At 50.6% G+C, this 17495-nt stretch overlaps 1 protein-coding gene across 2 annotated transcripts in view; it reads left to right on the top strand.

Annotated features, from left to right (window-relative positions):
• Window positions 1-17495, top strand: part of WNT5B (Wnt family member 5B) — a 91235-nt gene that overhangs the window by 60613 nt on the left and 13127 nt on the right. Inside the window, exon 1 of one of the 2 annotated variants that reach the window (XM_082349136.1) lies at window positions 15263-15378. The exons of the other annotated variant lie outside the window; for it this stretch is intronic. Coding sequence (XP_082205262.1) covers window positions 15278-15378 — 101 coding nt within the window. The 5' untranslated portion in view covers window positions 15263-15277. Of the gene's footprint in view, window positions 1-15262; window positions 15379-17495 lie in introns of those variants that run through there. 2 annotated transcript variants of the gene reach the window in all.

The following is a 17495-nucleotide window of genomic DNA, read 5'->3' as shown; positions in this document are numbered from 1 at the left end:
ATGCACCTGGATCTGGGTGGTGGTTTCATGGGTGTAGACAAATGTCAAAATTCATCAAGCTGTGTATTTAAGATTTGTGTATTTTACTCGATGTATATTTTGTTTCCTTTTTTTTTTTTTTAAGCTGTTTGTTTGTTTAAGTCAGAGGGGGCTTAACAGGTCAAGGGAGGTTTACTTCTATGTGTACAAATGATCACAAGTTCTGTTTATTCAACGGGCCAATCAAACGGGTAGAGGTTCTGCGGCAGCTGCTCCCTGGAATTGAAAAGGGCCGGGCACTGTGCCTTAACCCTAACCCGCAGCCCTGCGGCTGCCCTTGCCCAGTGACTGCCACACCCTCCCTGGACCTTTCTGGCCTGGCTACGCGCGCTGAAGTAGGGCAGGGAGTTTGCCATTCTGCTCACCCACATCCTGCAGCCCCTGGTACCGTGTATGCAGTTGGCACTCGATAAATATTCTTTCAGTCTGATCACTTTTCTTTGGTTAATCTGTGTTGCAGGTGGGGAGTAGAGTGGGAGAGAGAGGGAAAAGGAAGCTGTTTTTTAAAGCCTAGATCAGAGACTCTGTGTCATGGGGAGTATCCTGGGATGGGCCAGGAGCTGGGACAGAGAACGCACAGACCTTTCTGGGACTGCCTCCGTCTTTGAGGATGTTTCCTTAATGTTGGAAAAATACAGTCGTTTTATCGTTGCTGTACCCCTCTCCATGCTGTTCCCTTTGGAGCCCTGTTGGGTCACATTATACTTGCTGGGTTCTGCTGTGCAGTTTTCCATTGTCATTGTGGTTGTTGATACTGGCTTTTCAGGTTGGGTGTGCGGTTTCTCTTGACACAAACACGAGTACCTTTTATCACTGAGATTTTCCTACGGGTCCGGCCATTGTAAGCTGGAAATTGTCATCGGGATTCGTGTTCGCGTTCCTATGGGTGAAAAACACAGGCCTTTCTGCGGGGCAGGGGATGCAGCCGCTCTGTGCCACCAGGAGGACAAGGGCACCACAGGAAAGCCGTGACACACGTCAGAGCGCCAGACCCAGCTGGCCTGCCGCAGCCTGACACCCCACATGGTGGCATCCGCAAGGGTGAGGCCCTTTGCAGAAGAGCAAGAACGCTCCTGCCTTGTTCTTGCGCCTGCTAACGTGTCCTTGACTTGAAATTGGGGGCACTGGCTATTGGGCATTAGACCCATCTAATGCGGGTCCTCATTAGAATTTTCCTCTCTGGCAGTATTTTTTTTTTAATTTATTTTATTTATTTTTATTTTTGGCTGTGTTGGGTCTTCGTTGCGGTGCGCGGGCTTCTCACTGCAGTGACTTCTCTTATTGCGGAGCACAGCGCGCGGGCTTCAGTAGTTGTGGTGCATGGGCTTAGTTGCTCCGCAGCATGTGGGATCTGCCCGGGCCAGGGCTGGAACCTGTGTCCCCTGCATTGGCAGGCGGATTCTTAACCACTGCGCCACCAGGGAAGCCCTCTGGCAGTTTTTTAAATCTGTTTTGTTACTGAGGTGTAACCGACATATAAAATAGGGACCTTGTCACAAACTTGCATCACCCTTGCTGAGGCCATGCTAGTATCGAAGGTACGTACAGAGGATATAGATCTTCTCTGTGTCTTTCCAATTTTAGTAGATCTGCTGCTGCGGCGGCGGTGGGCACTTCAATCCGTTTTTGTAAACGAAATTTCTAACTGCTTTTGAAACCCACAGTGTTGTTTTATTTTGCTGGTGGAACCCAGCGGGCGATGTTGGGATAGGGCTGTGGCCACAGAACATGGTTAGCTTTGGGAAAGCAGCAGAGCCAAAAAATGCCCCCTGATTCAACACTTCCGCCCTCTGAGTGACTTCAGCCCATATCCAGTTACAGAGTCACAGGCTTTCTTTGGCAAAAACACGTTTTTGCGCTAGAGTTCGCCAGGCAAAGCCAGCGTCGCCTGGCTAGTGGAGTTTGGGGGCCCAATCTGCTTCACACGTGATTAGAGGCACTGTTTGTTCAGGGCTCCTCTGTAGAATGTTTATTCATGGAGAAGTAGAAAGAAGCTCCAGCAGTCCAGCTGGCTTTCCAGATCCTGGGTGGAATTTGTAACCGTGTTCTTTTCTTTCATTGGATGTGGCTGTCACAGAAAGAGAATAAATACGGACCCCTGCTCGCCACCAATGCTGTGCTTCCATTGCATTTAACACATAATGAAAGTCAGGTGTGCGCTCAGAGATACAGAGCTGAACCAAGGCGAGGAGTCCCACACTTCTGTCCCCAGAGCTGGTGACAGTTCTGGGCAGGATCCTCTGGCCTCCCTCAGTTGGCCGCTGGCTGAAAGATGTGGTCCTGCTGAAGTGTTCTCATCTTAAAACTAAATGACATATGAAAGAGGAAATACAAATGCCTAAGAATCATCTAAACGCGTCTGCCCTTGTGAATAATCAAAGAAATGCAGTTTAAAATGAGATTGTATTTTTTTAAATAAATTTATTTATTTATTTATTTTTGGCTGTGTTGGGTCTTAGTTGCTGCACACAGGCTTTCTCTAGTTGCAGCGAGCGGGGGCTACTCTTCGTTGTTGTGCGTGGGCTTCTCATCGCAGTGACTTCTCTTGTTGTGGAGCACGGGCTCTAGGCGCGTGGGCTTCAGTAGTTGTGGCACGCGGGCTCAGTAGTTGTGGCTTGTGGGCTCAGTCGTTGTGGCTCACAGGCTCTAGAGCGCAGGCTCAGTAGTTGTGACGCACGGGCTTAGTTGCTCCGTGGCATGTGGGATCTTCCCGGACCAGGGCTCGAACCCATGTCCCCTGCATTGGCAGGCGGATTCTTAACCACTGTGCCACCAGGGAAGCCCAAAATGAGATAATATTTTTTACCTATCACAAGATGAGATTTTTTTTTTAAATGACACTATCCAATCATCTTAATTAACTTTTGTTATTCAGAACTAAAAATTACTTCAGTGTTTTATTAGGCTTTACCTTCATGAAAGGTTGGAAATTTTTTAGACAATTTATTTTGAAAGCATAATAAATTGCCTAATAGACTTAATAAGCCAATTTAACTGGATTGGTGGACTGGTCAGTAGATGCCAGGGCTGTGAGGGCTGGAAAGGACTTTAGGGCTTATGTGGTTCAGCCCTTCGTCATCTCTGTGAGGAGTCAGGGATGTAGAGCAGGTGTGTCTGCAGTCCCAAGTATGAAGGGCTAGAACTGCGTTAGTAAAACACAATGTGCTGTTGCTTAGGTCTTGCTGTAGGTGAATAGCTTAATATAGGATTATGCTTTCTTTTCTTTTTTAATGTCTCTAGGATGTTGTGCTTTACTGTCTTTCCAGACAGACAAAATGTCATAGGCCTCAAAAAACAGGAATTCAGGCCTGTTTTCCCGTCCGCTCTCTGTCCTTATACGACTGTGTGTCTAGATGCCTCTCTGTATTTTTAAAAAATTTTTGTTAGAGTTGATTTACAATGTTGTGTTAGTTTCAGGTGTACAGCAAAGTGGATCCGTTATACGTATACATGTATCCACTCTTTTTTAGATTCTTTTCCCACATAGGTCATCACAGAGTGTTGAGTAGAGTTCCCTGTGTTGGACAGTAGGTTCCCATTAGTTACCTGTCTCATATATAGCAGTGTGTGTATGTCAGTGCCAGTCTCCCACTTTATCCCTCCCCCCTCTGTATTTTTAATGAGGATTGCCCCCTGACCACAGTTGCCGTCTCTTCAGTAGACTTACTTAGCAACCATTTGAGCAACTCCAAATACACAGAGGTGTTTACAGTCTGAAAGGGGATGTTTAAAAGTCTATACATGAGTCTAATACAAAGTAGGATAGGCTGTGAGAGCTGGTGTTAGTCAAGCTCATACTAGATCCTGTCATGAACAAGTGCCAGCTGTAAATCGGCTCTAAAATTGTAGAAGTTCATTTCTAGACCCTGTGAAAACCAAAATGCATGTTCCTTATTGGCCAGCAGTTCTCCAGGCAGCAACTCCAGGACCTGGGCTTCTTCCATCTGTGACTCTGGCTTTAGTCCTCCTTAAATCCGCCGTGCTTGTGCACATGAAGCTGAAAGAAGCAGGGAGCATGGGGTACAGCTTGTGGGGGGTTTTCACGGGCCAGACACGGGAGTTGCCGCCATCATTTCTTCTGACATTCCACGAGGAAGAGCTCAGTCCTATGACCATTTTAGGACATCTGAGCACTGGAAAATGTGATCGAGCCGTGTGACCAGCCCGTGAGCTCTGCCACAAATAGCTGTGAGGGTCCCAAGTGGGAAGATGTCTATGGGGTGAAGTAACATCTCAGCAAATAAATGCATAGGTACCCAGGGTTGCAGAAGTTATTAATACTTATTTCTACGATTAACTATCATTTTCGTTGATTTTAATAAATGCGTCTCTGCTGACTCCTCGTAGGTGTATACACACTTCAGGCCGTTTGTGTTTTCAGTTGTGGTGCCTCTCTCGGGTCGAGGACTGTTTGCAAGCTGGCCGGATCCAGTGGAGATCAAACCTTCCCCAGCCACCCAATGTAGCCTTGGAGAGGTGCATGAAAATCGTGAGCTCTCCCCAAAGCCACACGCAGAAATGGTCCCATCAGTATTTTTTTAAATTTTTATTTATTTATTTGGCTGCACTGGGTCTTAGCTGCAGCACACAGGATCTTTTTTTTTTTTTTTTCAGTTGCATCATGCGGGATCTAGGTCCCTGACCAGGGATCAAACCCCAGCCCCCTGCATTGGGAGTGCAGAGTCTTAGCCACTGGACCGCCAGGGAAGTCCTCTCCCATCAGTATTCTTAATTTCAGTTCAGCCGTGACCGAAGGCAAGCGGTCTGAGGGCCTGTGCTGGTGGCTGGTCCCCACTCCTGACATTTGTCACCCTCCCGGCTGTGTAACACAGACCTGCCCACGCGGCTGACAAGCTTCTCCTTCTGCCCTCACTGTGCTCCTGCGGGGTCGGCCCTCCCAGCTGGGCCCCAAGCTCTGGGCTGTCACTCCACGAACAGCAAACGTCGCCGGCCTTCCTGAGTGCAGATCTGATGTTGCCTCCCTCCTGCTGGAGTGTCTTGGGCGTCCTGCAGATTGCAGACAGAGGCCCAGACTCCTGGAGTGGGGGGGTGTCCTGGGGTCTTCAATCAGGTGGTCCCAGGATGAGGGAGCCCGCCTTGCCAGGAATTGATGACTTTTGTTTTTCTTTGAATTTTGGTTTTCTCTCTCTCTCTCTCTCTTTCTCATTCTGTGTTTTCTACAGTTGAATTTTGGACGTGAAATTGTTATATGATGTTCTTGTCATTCTCAAAATGCGTTATGTGTTTCTGACCTTCGTCCAGTGGGAAGGCCTCCCCCTCCCATGTCCACCCGTGGGAATCCTGCCCATCCTCTGAGGGACAAGTTCAAACACCACCTCCATCAGAGCTTCCCTGGTGGCACAGTGGTTGAGAATCCGCCTGCCAACGCAGGGCACACAGGTTCGAGCCCTGGTCTGGGAAGATCCCACACGCCGTGGAGCAACTAAGCCCGTGCGCCACAGCTACTGAGCCCGCATGCCACAACTACTGAAGCCCGCATGCCTAGAGCCCGTGCTCCGCAACAAGAGAAGCCACTGCAGTGAGAAGCCCGCGCACCACAAGGAAGAGTAGCCCCCACTCACCACAACTAAAGAAAAGCCCGCTCACAACAACGAAGACCCAACACAGCCAAAAATTAATTAATTAATTATTTAAAGAATTAAAAAAAATAAACCACCGCCTCCATCATGAAGCATCCCCTCCTTAGGAGTTAATCTGTCTTTCTTAGGATTAATAATCGGATACAGTTACTAGGATAACAGCTGAACAGCCATTTGGTACCTCCACTGTGACTGCTCAGTATTGTAATCTGGTCCGTTGCCCCGCCCCTGAAAGATAAGAACAATTTCACTCATCTTTGACCAAGACGTAGTAGATGCTTGATAAAATTTATTGATTTGGAGTCACAGAAAGAATTTCCTTTGAATTACTCTCTGGCATTTTCGCTGGGTCTGACCTTTTTCCTATACTGAGTAGCAAATACGAAATAGCTAGTCATTTGGTTCTGATGATGGGAAATTACTCCCCATGTCATTACTGCATCTGCTTTTCCTAGTGATTAACTGTAAGGATGAGAAGTTACTGGAATAGAAAGTTTATCTCCCTGCCTGGTAGGTGGGTGACCCTGGGCCATGGGTTAGGTTGGCTGCTTTTACTACCCATGTGCCTGTAGTATCTTGCGTGTTACCTCTGTTACAGCCCTTACTACACAAAACATAACTAACTCACAGATTTCAGATGGAGCTTGTGGTTTTGATGATGGTGGTGATGATTTGTTTTTCTTGCTTGGCTGCCACTCTAGACCAGCTCGGTCCGTAAAGTCCCTGTGATGATGGAAACGTACCGTGACCTGAGCTGTCCCCAACAAAAGCCACAAGACCCACGGAATTCCCTGGCGGTCCAGTGGTTAGGACTCCACGCTTCTACTGCAGGGGGCACAGGTTCGATCCCTGGTTGGGGAACTAAGATCTCGCATGCTGTGCGATGTGGCAAAAAAAAAAACAAAAAACAAAAAAAAACAGCCACAAGACCCAGGAGGGTACTGAGCCTTTGAAATGTGGCCACTGCCACAGAAGACCAGAATGCTTAACTTCAAGTCATTTTAACTTTTTTTTTGGCCGCTCCACAGAGCATGCGGGATCTTAGTTCCCCGACCAGGGATTGAACCCGGGCCCACGGCAGTGAAAGCGCCGAGTCCTAACCACTGGACGGCCAGGGAAGTCCTGAGTCATTTTAACTTTCATTAGTCACGAGTGGCCAGTGGCTACCGCAGTGGAGGGACGGCAGTGCTGCATTCCTAGGGGAGTGACAGCTTACGGGCCTGTTGTCCTCTCCTGTGCGGCGCAAGGCGCTCGGTGGCCCACAGTCAGTACCCATCGAGTGATGGGCACTGAACACTCACCAGGGGCCGCAGAATTCAAGGGGCCTGCCAGCATCTGTGTGTCACCTGCCTTCTCTGCAGCCCCCTGAGGCGGCCCAGGCCACACGGCCACCCGGCTCGGCCTCTGTCCTTGCAGCCTTCGCCAGGCCAGCAGGCCACCAGGGAGCAATTTAGCAGGAGGGCTGGGAGCCTGTGAAAGGGGCCGGGCAGAGCCGTAAAAGAAACAGAAGAATCTCGGTGGTGAGCTGAGACCCTCAACCTGCCCAGGCTTGAATCGGGTGATCCTGCTTTTTCCAGAGGCAACCGCACAAGTCATTTAATTCCAAAACCCAGAAGCTGTGAGACCCCGGGACCTGACCTGAAGGACTCCAGTGTGACTCTGATCTGGGGAAGGGAGATGTGGGTATTGTGCTGGCGAAGGGAGGGAAGAAGGGGGCCGCCTGGCTGTGATGTTCTCCCCGTGGGGAAGGAAGTGAGGGCCCCTGTAGGGGTGAGCACTTTCTGCCTCTGGTCCCATTAGAAGGATGCTGGACACCTCTTCCCTCTGAGGACCTAGCTCTCCCGCAGCACAGTCTAAGGGTCAGTCTGAACCCGGGGACCAGCTAGAGGCGGCAGTGGGCAGACTGCATCACCTAGAGTTGCTGGCAGCCAGGGGGCCACGTCCGCGTGGGCTGTCAGTCCCGGGACAGTCAGATGCCCCCTCCTCTCCTGCTCTGGGTGGGAGCCCCTCCGGCCGGTCCTTCCTCAGCCGTGTCCCTGGTGCCTGGCTGGTGGAGGTGGAGGCCCAGGTGTCTGGCATCACCATTCCAGCCCTGTGGATTCAGGCTGCTGCTTCCACTATTCTTTTCACTGCAGTAGGCATCTCCTGCTTGTTTATAAAAATGAATGAAATAACTATCCTGTTTTTCCAAATGGAAATTGCCCATTTTGGGAGCAGAAGTTTGGCAACTTCAGTAAGAGTGTAAGAGCACAAGAAGGCTAGAGTAAGATGAGGCAACGACTTAACCAAACTCTCTGTTTCTGGGATGGAACGATGGAATTGTTTAGAAAAAAGAACCAGTATATGTAACTGCTGCCAGAAAACCCCATATGTGCAAATCCAGATTTATAAATAGTTCAGAAGGATTGTTCACATGGTAAAATGACTATTATATGTAATATATAAAAATATATAATACATATAGTAATGTTCCTTTAAATAAGAGAGTCACTTACTTAAAAGCCTTTGGGAACCTGACAAGCAAAATGAATGTGTGAAGCAGCCAGGAGAGAGGCGATAGAGAGCAGTGGGGAGTTTGGAAAATTAGCCTGTGCGTACCCTGCCCCATCCGTGAGGCATTTATATTTCAAAAATTTTGAAACTTTATGTTAGTCAAAGAGATTTGATTGGCTGACAGTTGGTGATTCCTGCTTTTTTAAATAGTAAGATTTCCCCAGGTCCTTTTAAAATACGCTTTGGTTTGCAAAAACAGGAACACATTTACTTGGTAACATAAGATAAACATTTAAATTCTAGTTAGCCCATGGCTTAGAGAGAGGTCATTGGCCTGCAGGTGATGGGGATCCAGAGCTCCATTTATTGCTTTGTTCACTCTGTCCCAACCAAGGAATGTGCAGAAGTGGATGACACTTGCCCAGGTAAATGCTTTTCCCCAGACCAGCAGACCCAGTGAAAGCAGATGACGGGAGAAAGGTGGGAGCACCCAGACATCTCTCCCTTCCCCTCCCCGCTCCCCTGAAAACGAAGTCCACAAGTGCGGTTGCCGTGATTCCTGTGCCACGCTTACCTCTGGCCATTCTTTTCTAGAGCATCTTTTTAAATTAATTTATCAGGATTCGTGAGGAGGAAAAATTCCTCTTTCTTATCTTCCGATGGACTTTTGCTTGGTACCCAGGGAGAAAACTCTGCTTTTCCAAGTGAGGTGAGGGGGAGTCAGCAGGGATCGGCCCCTCTGGGAACCTTGCAGGGACCGGAGTCTGGGGACTTGCACCGCCTGCTCCTTGGGTCGCATCGCAGCAGATACAGAGGACACGTTTACACTTCCTGAGGCCCTGGGACCTGGGGAATCATGGTTCTCTGAAACATCAAGAATTAGTCTTTATGGCTTCCCTGGTGGCGCAGTGGTTAAGAATCCGCCTGCCAATGCAGGGGACACGGGTTCAAGCCCTGGTCCGGGAAGATCCCATATGCTGCAGAGCAACTAAGCCCGTGCCCCACAACTACTGAGCCTGCGCTCTAGAGCCCACGAGCCTCAACTACTGAGCCCACGTGCTGCAACTACTGAAGCCCGCATGCCTAGAGCCTGTGCTCCACAACAAGAGAAGCCACCGTGATGAGAAGCCTTCGCACCGCAACGAAGAGTAGCCCCCGCTCGCCGCAACCAGAGAAAGCTGGCGCAGCAACGAAGACCCAACGCAACCAGAAAAAAAAAGAGAAAAAAAAAAAAGAATTAGTCTTTAGCGGGGTGGTCTCAGGATCCGGCTCTGTGTGCTGACACCCTGCACCACAGTTGGGGCGGGTTTGCTGTTTCCTTCCCAAACAGTGGGAAGTTTGTCGCTGTGGCAAATTTAACACTGTGAAGGACAAACTCATTTCAGCGAAAGGGCAGTTTTACATTTCTCTGAAAGGCCACAATTAAAACCTCACCACTCCTACCCACCCACTCTCTGCCCTTCACCTCACCCCCAAGATGTGATTTGTCCTGCAAGCTAGAGACACAGGAGAAACGACACAGTGTTTGCGAGATAAGGCTTCCCAAGGGGCTGCAAAGAGTAAGATGGTGGGGCTGGGATTCCCCCTCCAAAAAAACCCAAAACTTACTTATTTTCATCTCCACCAACTGTTGAGAAATATCACACAAAGGAATGCTATATGCCTTAAGGCTGAGAGGGTTCATTGGGCAAAACTTAGAAGGAAGAACTAGAGAGAGACCCAGGGACAGAGAGGGACCCTTGGGGAACTTGCTGAGGCTGCCTTAACTGAGAAGGAGAACAGTCACCAGGGGATTCTGCAGGAGGTTATGGAACTTTCTGATAAAGTCTGGGTTCACCATTGCATTAATCTCTGGTCTCTCCTTAAGAAAATATTTTAAAGAGAAAAGTGTCTATGGAGAGAAATGCACGCCAGAGAAACAGCTAGCTACAGGACTAAACAGCAATTTTTGACCCCCCCCCCGAAAAAAAAAAGAGACAGAGGAGGCTTTGCCAGGTCCTCCTTCCTGGAGCGAGTGGTCGAGGTAGCTGCTGTTTCTTGCATGGCTGGACCAGGCCTTGCGCTTGTGTAACCAGCCCACATGGTTTGCATTGAACCCCCTGAGCCCTTCCCTCCCTGCCAGCTCCACCTGCCCTCCAGCCAGCTGTCTCTGTACCTAAATTTTCCAACGTTCACTGAAGGCAGAGGTTTCTTTTTAAGTGTGAGGACCCTTTTTTAAGCAAGAAAAAAAAAGTTATGTGCCCCAGGAGACAAAATAGTTATATTTTCCACTGAGATAGTATGTAAAGATTCCCTCAAATCATTAGGTATTTTCCCATTTAAAAATATCTGTGTTGAGAAAGACAGATGTTATATGACATCATTTACATGTGGAATCTAGAAAATAGTACCAGTGAACTTATTTACAAAACAGAAACAGACGCACAGACTTAGAAGATAAACTTCTGGTTACCAAAGGGGAAAGGTGGTGGGGAGGGATAAGTTGGGAGTATGGGATTAACAGATGCACACCACCGTATATAAAATAGATAAACAACAAGGATTTACTGTATAGCACAGGGAACTCTACTCAGTACCTTGTAATAAACTATAACGGACATGCGTGTTATTTCCAGTTTGAGGCTGTTCTAGTCTTGACACATATTCTGGTGTGCACGTGGCAGATTCCTCCAGGAGAGTGGAACTGCTGTGTCTTCAGGAACATGCTTTAAAAATGTCACAGCTTTATTGAGATATAACTCACATACCATATAATTCACCCATTTAAAGTGTATAATCCAATGGTTTTAATATATTCCTTGAATTGTAATATACTAGCGTCACCACAGTCATCAGTAGCACTTTTAAGTAAATTAGTATTTTATTAATTACAAGGATGTACATATACGTAGACTGTCAGAGTGGAAGTACGTGGACATATTTACTCATTCTGGAGACAGTGCTTGGTCTGCATGTTCTGTGGTTCTGTGGTCTCCAGATGTCTTTAGCCCCCAGGGGAGGAGCCACTGGTTCCAGGCATTTCATGTAGAAATTTGCCATTAAAATCCATCCGTCCATCCATCCGTCCATCCATCCGTACATACATATATATGTTATTTGAAAGACTTCATGCTTTAATTCGCTGCGTATTACTATGGATGGTTCTATGACAGTGGCTCTCACATTTTCTTGGGCATCAGAACCACCGCATGGCTTGTTAAAACGGATTGCAAACAAACAAACAAACAAACAAACAAAAACGGATTGCTAGGCACCACCCTCAGAGTTTCAGGTTCAGTAGGTCTGGGTGGAGCTTGAGAATCTCTGTACTTAATCGGGTTTCAAGGGATGCTCATGCTGTTAGTTGGGGACCATATTTCGAGAAACTTGTAGCCGGCTGTTACCTTGGAAGTTGGAGGACTGCGTGAGGAAGGAATTCATTCAATCATTCAGTAGATGAGATGGGGTATGGGACACAATTTGTTGGAGGGAAAAGGGCAGTTAGCAGGCTCTTGTAGTAGCTCAGAGTATGGCAGTAGCAATGGAGAGTCAGGAACACATTTTTAAAGTATTAGGGAGTCACAGTCAAGAGGCCTTGACAATTGCTTTGACACGGAGGGTATGGGTGAGGGAGGGGTCAAGAAGGACACCAAGATTTCAGGCCTGGATCCAGGAGGAGAATTGGAGGACAGAGAACAGGCAGGATTGCGAGGAAGAGGTGTAGCCAATCAGTATCTTCATGTCTGTACTTCTTGGCTCTCTAAGAAGACTTACTCAACCATCATTTCGTGGTCAAATGGTGACTGACCCCTCTAAGAAACTAGAAGCATGTGATCATGGGAGTTTCCCTGGACCACGGATGTTACATGCTCAGTGGGGATTCAATATCAGATTTCAGAGGGACTCGTAACTTTAACAAACAAGAATTGTTCTGAGTACATTGGAAATTATCGCACTCCTTTTTATTTATTTGTTTATTTATTTATTTATTTTTGGCTGCGTTGGGTCTTCATTGCTGCGCGCAGGCTTTCTCTAGTTGCGGCGAGCGGGGGCTACTCTTCGTTGCGGTGTGTGGGCTTCTCATTGCGGTGGCTTCTCTTGTTGCGGAGCACAGGCTCTAGGCGCATGGGCTTCAGTAGTTGTGGCATGCGGGCTCAGCAGTTGTGGCCCATGGGCTCTAGAGCTCAGGCTCAGTAGTTGTGACGCACGGGCTTACTTGCTCCACGGCATGTGGGATCTTCCCGGACCAGGGCTCGAACCCGTGTCCCCTGCATTGGCAGGCAGATTCTTAACCGCTGCGCCACCAGGGAAGTCCCGCACACCTTCTTTATCGCAATATCTCTCGGACCCTTCCAAAAGCAACTTGAAGTTTTCTTTTTGACCAAAGCGCATTGCTGTATGCCGTCCTTCTTGCTCTGTCCCTCTCCAACTCTACATCCTGACGTGGTCGTCCTTGGGCTGATCCGTCCTGCCTTTCCAGTAGGTTTGTCATCCCTGCTGGACCACGGCGCCTTGGGGGAGCAGCACCTTACACATTTCCAGACGCCGGATGGTGCTCGAGTCTCTGAGGAGAAGGTAGAGACGTGGCTGGCATCTCTGAAATCTCCATCTGCAGCCGACAGTGGTTCCCAAATAAGAGGATAAGAAACCGAAGCAGCTTCTCGCTGGTCGGTGGGCTGCCACGCGTGGGGGCCTTAGTGTCCCGCCTCCTGTTTCCTTGAGAGCAAAGGAAGGCTTTTCTTTCCTTTCAGTTGGGTTCTGTCCTAATGACAGGGAGGAGATGGTGAACAAGATCGTTTCCAGAGCAAAGACACAAAACCACGAATAAACAGATTAGCACGCCAGCTTCTTGCGCATTACGTTCAGTGCTGCTGCAGACGCTCACAGGAAGCTGGAGATGAGGAGGACGGAGGGGCCTTCTCTGGAGCGGGCGGTCAGTTGAAGATGGGACCTCAAGGCCAGAGGAGCCTGCCCTGCACAGAGAGAGGAGAAGCTGGCCCTGAGGTCAGCCAAGTGCAAAGGGAGAAACCGTGGGGACGGGCGGAGGCAGGCCTCAGACAGCCGGGGGTTCCTCCAGCAGAGTGGAAACCAGGGGAGGGTGGGAGGCCCGGCCGGGGAGCGCCTCTTGAAAGGCCTCGCGTACGTGTTGAGGAGCTCCGACTTCATCCTTTAGAAGACGGGGAGCCTTTCTTCAAAAAGCAGAGAAGTCTCTGGTCGATTTTGAGTTTTAAAAAGAGCTCCTTTGGGACTTCCCTGGCGGTCCAGTGGTTAAAACTCCACGCTTCCACTGCAGGGCGCACAGGTTTGATCCCTGGTCAGGGAACTAAGATCCCACACGCCGTGTGGGGTGGCCAAAAAAAATTAATTAATTAAAAATAAATACATAAAATAGAAAGAGCTCTATGGCAGCCGTATTCGTTGAAAGGCAATGCAGTTTTCCACCATCGGTGTAGGGTCTTCTCCTCCCGAAGACACAGTCCCTTGGTCAGTCCCTGTTACAAGCTATCTGAAACTTCTTTCCACGTTCTCCCCGAACCTTGCATTTCTTCCCGTAACCACACTGCTCCTCGCCTCTGCGCCCCTCACACCTCACAGGGTCTGTCTCCCGACCCTCATCTCTCAGCCTGGTTGGGATCTCCCATCTCAACATAAACACCAGCTCTTTAAAACCATCATTCTATTTCTTATACATCAACTATCCTTCAAATAAAAGTTTAAAAAAAATCCTATTATTCTATTTTAATTTCTCCAGCTTTAAACAGCCTGACCTGTTCTCAATCCATGTATCATTCTGTTTGGGGGAAAGTCTGCTTTTTTTCACCCACAAGGCTGTGTGTGTGAGTGTGTGTGTGTGTGTGTGTGTTTATACTAGTCACTTTGTAATCAGCCTGTTTTTTATAAACATTGCTTTTGGGGCTATTTCCTACAAATCAGGATACTGTCCTCGGACAGCCTTCCTCTTGGTAAGAGGGCAGTGGTGAAAAGCAGGGAAGCAGAGCAGAGAAGGCCTTTGCGCCAGGGATGGTACGTGATGTATTTGGGGAAGAGGGGAAATGTCTCGATTCCAAGCCAGGGTCTCCCATTCAATCGCTGTAGGACCGAGTTACCGGGCCCCTCCATGCCTTAGTTCCCTGTGGTTTCCCTGCTCAAACTGAGGATAAAAATAGCCTGTACCGTAGAATTTTAGTGACAGTTAAATGAGGAAAATGGGTGTAAAACATTTGGCTCAGTGCATGTAGAAGGTGTTTAATAAATGCTCACTAGTATTAGGTATTGTCACTGGTCATCAATCAGGAGCTGTTTATTGACAGGTGTACGTACAGCAGGCAGGATGGGGCACCCAGGAGAAGGAGGGGGGCGCATCCGACCTTCAGCAAACGCTGGACCTACCGGAGAAGTAGGAACACACACAGTTCCAAGGCAGCGTGTGCAGGCTTGGCGGTGCAGGCTGGACACCATCCTCCAGGGGCTAAGGAAACGCCAGGTCAGGGGAAAGAGCCTCCTGGCATTGGATTAATCAAAGGCAGCTTTACGGAGGAAGTGAACCTTGGTGGTGGACTTGCAAGTCGTTTGAGGTTTGATTGCCGGAGAGGCAGAGGATCAGGATGAGGTCTTGGGCGGGGAAGCAGGGCTTGTTCTCAGAGCAGGAGGAGACTGGAATAGGGACCCCGTGGCGGGAACTTCAGGCAAAGAGCTGGGGGGCAGAATGAGGCCAGGTTGGGAAGTTTCGGGGGCGCAAGGGCTGGGAGCCACCGTGAATTTTCAACCGGGGAAACATTATGATGCACAGTCAGTGCTGCAGGAAAGCTGGTGTTGGAGCCCCGTGGGTTAGACAGCAGAGAGCACTTCCTGGAAAGAGGGGAAGGGGGATGAAGGCACCTGCATCTCAGGAGGTGTCGTCGGGTGTCCTGAGGTCCATGAGGAGCCTTTCTCTACAGAGGTGGAAATGGAGTGGCCGGGTTGTGGGGGGGGGGGGTTGGATAGCGGGGAGGGGAGGGAAGGCACAGGCCTGCAGCTCTGGTACCCCCTCCCTTCCCCCCACCCCTCCCCCCACCCCCCGCAGAGCTCCTGGGACCAAGGGCAGCACTTGGACAGCAGCCGGAGGGAGTTCACACAGGGACCGAGCTTGTCTACCTGCTGTGCCAGGACTGTTAACAAAATTGCAAATGACCTTTGAATTACAAGGCAGCAGCTCTTCGCTGGGTCGCAGAGTAAGAAGTAGCCAGTGGCAACCTGGAAAAGGGTCCCTGCAGGCTGTTCTTTCTGGGTAGGTTTCCAGGTGGGGAGGGGGCCCATCTGGGGCCAGGGGGCAGGTGTGGGAGGTGACATCACTTCCTAGGGGACACCTAAGCTGCTTGAGTCCTCAGGCTCTGGGGGAGGCCAGTCCTGAGCAGCCAGGGGTGGTTTTGTGAACAGCCAGTGATCTTGGCGGGCGCTTGTCCCGCGGGTGGGGTTTTCTGTGGCGTCACTGCTCTGGTGTGTGGACAGCAAGGAGACGCCCCTTCGAGGGCGGGGCTGCTGCGTCGGCCTCAGCCCCCAAGCCCCTCTCCCGGTCAGCTGCTCGGGGTGGACACGGCCTCTTAGGGAATGAAAACTTGTGGCTGGAAAAGTCCCAATTCAAATATGCACCCCTTTGGCTGTGACAGTAAAGTGGTCTCAGTAAGGACCCTGGACGTGCGCAGAGGGGCCCGAGTACAGCAGGGCTGCACCCCACCTGGCCACTCAGTGGTTTGGGGGATGCTCCCCCCAAGGACCCGAAACAGGGTAAACCATCACCCTCATTCTGGATCCTTGTCCCCCCTTGATTTTTCCTCGAGGTTCACTGGACCTGACATATTACGTACTTATTTGTTCATGGCTGTGTCTCTGGCACATACCAGGCCCCCAAGACACATTTGGCGAACGACTATTTTGAATGAATGAAATAATGCGGCCGGAGGGCAGAGTAGATGTCTGACCAGCTCGTTCTGGCCCTCAGGAGGGGTCCTGACTGAGAATGTGGCATCCTCCCCTGGCCCCGCAGAGAGAGACCCTGGACCCCCCCCTGCTTAATCCTGCCCTGTCCGCTGGCTCGTTCGGCCAAACCGTGGGCCTCACAGCCTCCTTCCTCCCCAGCCGGGTGGGGCAAGACGTTTCCATTCTGCCCATGCCAATGAGGCCAGTCGCTGGGGGGGGGAGGCGGGTCACGTCTGTCCGTGGGAGAGAGCGGGTCCTGAGGGCTGCTGTGTGTGTGTTTTGGGGACAAGTGTTCAATTTCAGGTGCCGGACATCTGGAAAGCAGAGAAGGAAGCCACCACACGTGCTAGGGTCTTTTGTTTTCCTTTTCCAAGTTTTTAAAACATATATTTTTTAATGAGCTTAGGGTTTGCTGGAAAGCACAGGGCGGTAGCAACAGCTGCCCGAGTGATTCCCGCCTTGGATGATGTTTACGAGGGCGGGATTAGCGGCTCGGGGAAGTTCGGCCTTAGCGCCTGTGCTGGAGCTGGGCGGTCAGAGCCGCTCTGACTCCTGTCCTCGGAAATGGGCCCAGCGTGGCCTCCGGTGAACCTGGGACTTGCAGGAGAGGCTTCACAGGAGCCCGATGAGAGGGTGGGACAGAAATGAGAGAGAGGGGCCTGGGGATGAGAAGGGGCACCTGTTGGGAGAGAGGAATCAGCTCCGCAGTGGTGGGGATGGACCGGCGGGGCGCGGGTGTGGGGAGGGAGGGGACCACAGGGAGTGGCCCCGGCCCTCCAGTCCCCGAGAAGGGCCGGTGGTGGGGTGGAGGGTGTTTGCACAAGGAAGCGCTTTGAAGCTTCTCTCCTGTCTTCCCACTCTGGCCCTGGTCCCCTCCCCTCCATAAAGCCATTAGCTTCTGGTGCCAGCCCTATCTCTGCTCCATCTCTGGGCCCTGTCGGTGCATTCACAGAGCTCCTGCCCTGGGGGACGGGGAGGATTTATGGGGGGGAGGGCCTCTTCAGAGGAGGCGAGGTCTGTTAGGAAAGCAGGGTGTGGGGAGCTGCCGGCGGCCGCCAGGCCAGATCATTTCCGAGCTGGCTCTGCATGACAAAGGGGCTTTGATCTGCCCCCCACCAGCCCGACACACCTGCCCGCGGGTGCCCCCGCCCCGACGGAGACCTCCCGAAGAAAAGCCCGGAGGGGGTGGGGACAGCTGTGCCCCAGCTCCCCCGGGCCCTGCTCGGCCACCTTCCTCTCCTGGTGGCCCCGGGACAGAGATATCTCCCAGGCTGATGACCCAGAGCCCCTCCCGGAGAGCCAGGAGGCCCTGTGCTGCTCGGTGAGATGGGGGTGGTCTCGGAGCGTGGGAGCGGGTGTTTCGTTGAGGTGGGGTGCTGAGGGGCCCTGGGGGTGTGGTCACGCCCTGGATGGGGGCTCAGGGAGGAG

Source organism: Balaenoptera borealis, assembly GCF_965194805.1.
Source record: "Balaenoptera borealis genome assembly, chromosome: 13".
NCBI classification, from domain to species: Eukaryota; Metazoa; Chordata; class Mammalia; order Artiodactyla; family Balaenopteridae; genus Balaenoptera; species Balaenoptera borealis.
This window is presented reverse-complemented; position numbering and strand designations above follow the sequence as displayed.